The sequence below is a fragment of the Stomoxys calcitrans genome, chromosome 3 (genome assembly GCF_963082655.1).
Source record: "Stomoxys calcitrans chromosome 3, idStoCalc2.1, whole genome shotgun sequence".
Classification (NCBI taxonomy): Eukaryota; Metazoa; Arthropoda; class Insecta; order Diptera; family Muscidae; genus Stomoxys; species Stomoxys calcitrans.
Genome location: NC_081554.1, coordinates 152,605,657 through 152,607,188, shown reverse-complemented (window position 1 = coordinate 152,607,188; position 1,532 = coordinate 152,605,657). Strand labels below are relative to the sequence as shown.

The following is a 1,532-nucleotide window of genomic DNA, read 5'->3' as shown; positions in this document are numbered from 1 at the left end:
CTGGCAGCATGTTGTCATTCCGATCTAAACTTCATAATATTTATACGGATAAGTTAACCAAAGTAGTTTTAAGTCCCTTAGACACAAAAAGAAAAATCAGGGAAGATAAAATTAATACATATGCATGGGGCCATTATAAAATGGCAACCGAAAACAACTTACAGAGCATAAGTATAGATTATACAACGGAAATGGATGTAGACAATATCGAATCTTATAGTGATAACGATTTAAGGGACCTGCTTGACTACCTTAATATGTAAAAAAAAGCTACAATTTTATAATTTACCTTTAAGGCTTATTTATTTTAATAGTTAAATACTTGATAAGAAAATTAAAATTAAATAAAATAAAAAAAAAAATATTTTCAATAAAATGTGTTTGTTTATTAAATGATTTTTCGAACAGTTCCAGTCAAAGGTGTGTATTCGATGAAACGATCGTGTATTATTAAACAATATGCCGACGTATTTTCAGGAATGGATTGGCTGGTTTCGAATTCAATTTTAACATCAATAGGCCCGGCTTTTATTGTCTCATTTTGATGACTAACATCAATTACAGTTATAGGGGTTTCTTTGAATTCATCACATGACAGGAGAGGTTGCGGTTCCTTCAAATAAAAGTTTTGTTGAAATCTTGCATACATATCATAAAGAACTGCATAACGATTATCATCAAATTTTATATTAAGGTCATCGTATGGGTAAATATCTGAATTTAAATGTACTTTGAAATTTGTTAAGTTACAATGGATAAATTTTTTGTTATTTTCAAATGCAAATACTAAAAAACGTGGTCTCTCCCTATTTACAGAAAGTTTAACGTTCCAATTGCACTTGACTGCACCGGGAAATGTAGGATTAAAATGACAATCCCAGCTACGAAACGTGATTGGTATAGTCTTTCCATCCTTAATTGTTTTCATTATTTTTAGCTTCGTTTCATCTGAGATATGAACATGGGGAATTCTCCATGTTATATTCGTTATATTAATTTTAACTTTTTCCGTTTGGGTAGTTGAATAGCAGGCATTCAAATCAGTGGAACTTCGTAGGAGTATAAGGTCATGTTTACAATTTAAAACAACTTTCGTGAAATCCTCAGAAAATCCCAATAACTTATTTAGTGGCACATAAAAATTGAACTTCTGCTTGTTCAAATCGGTTTCTTTGCTCCAGCCAGCATTCAGCATCATATTATTTTCAATACTATTTATTGAAATGTAGTTTTTTAAAGTACTTGAAATGCCCAAATATCGTGTTCTATCTATTTCTACACCATTAATTTCATAGCGAATTTCATCAAACATATACGCAACACAGTTATTTCGCAATCGTCCATTAAGTGTACTTTTTCCATCTTCCAGTGTAATGGAACCCTCTATATATAGGTAGCTTTCGCTAGGTAGGATATATAAATCTTGATTTTGAATTGTTATTCTAATTTCGTCATTATTTTTGAAGGATTGAATATATGGTACGTAGCTATGATAGTCCTTTTTAACAATATTATCATCAGAGTATGGTTTC

General features: G+C 30.6%; 1 protein-coding gene across 1 annotated transcript; it reads right to left on the bottom strand.

The window, feature by feature from the left end:
• Positions 1–388: 388 nt before the first annotated feature.
• Positions 389–1,312, bottom strand: LOC131996188 (uncharacterized). Its single transcript, XM_059365650.1, has one exon. The coding sequence runs from the start codon at positions 1,310–1,312 to the stop codon at positions 389–391; it is 924 nt and encodes a 307-aa protein (XP_059221633.1).
• Positions 1,313–1,532: the final 220 nt, after the last annotated feature.

Bases quoted from the DNA above. Each gene is read 5' to 3' on its own strand.
- LOC131996188 (XM_059365650.1), bottom strand. From the start codon at position 1,312: ATGTTTGATGAAATTCGCTATGAAATTAATGGTGTAGAAATAGATAGA.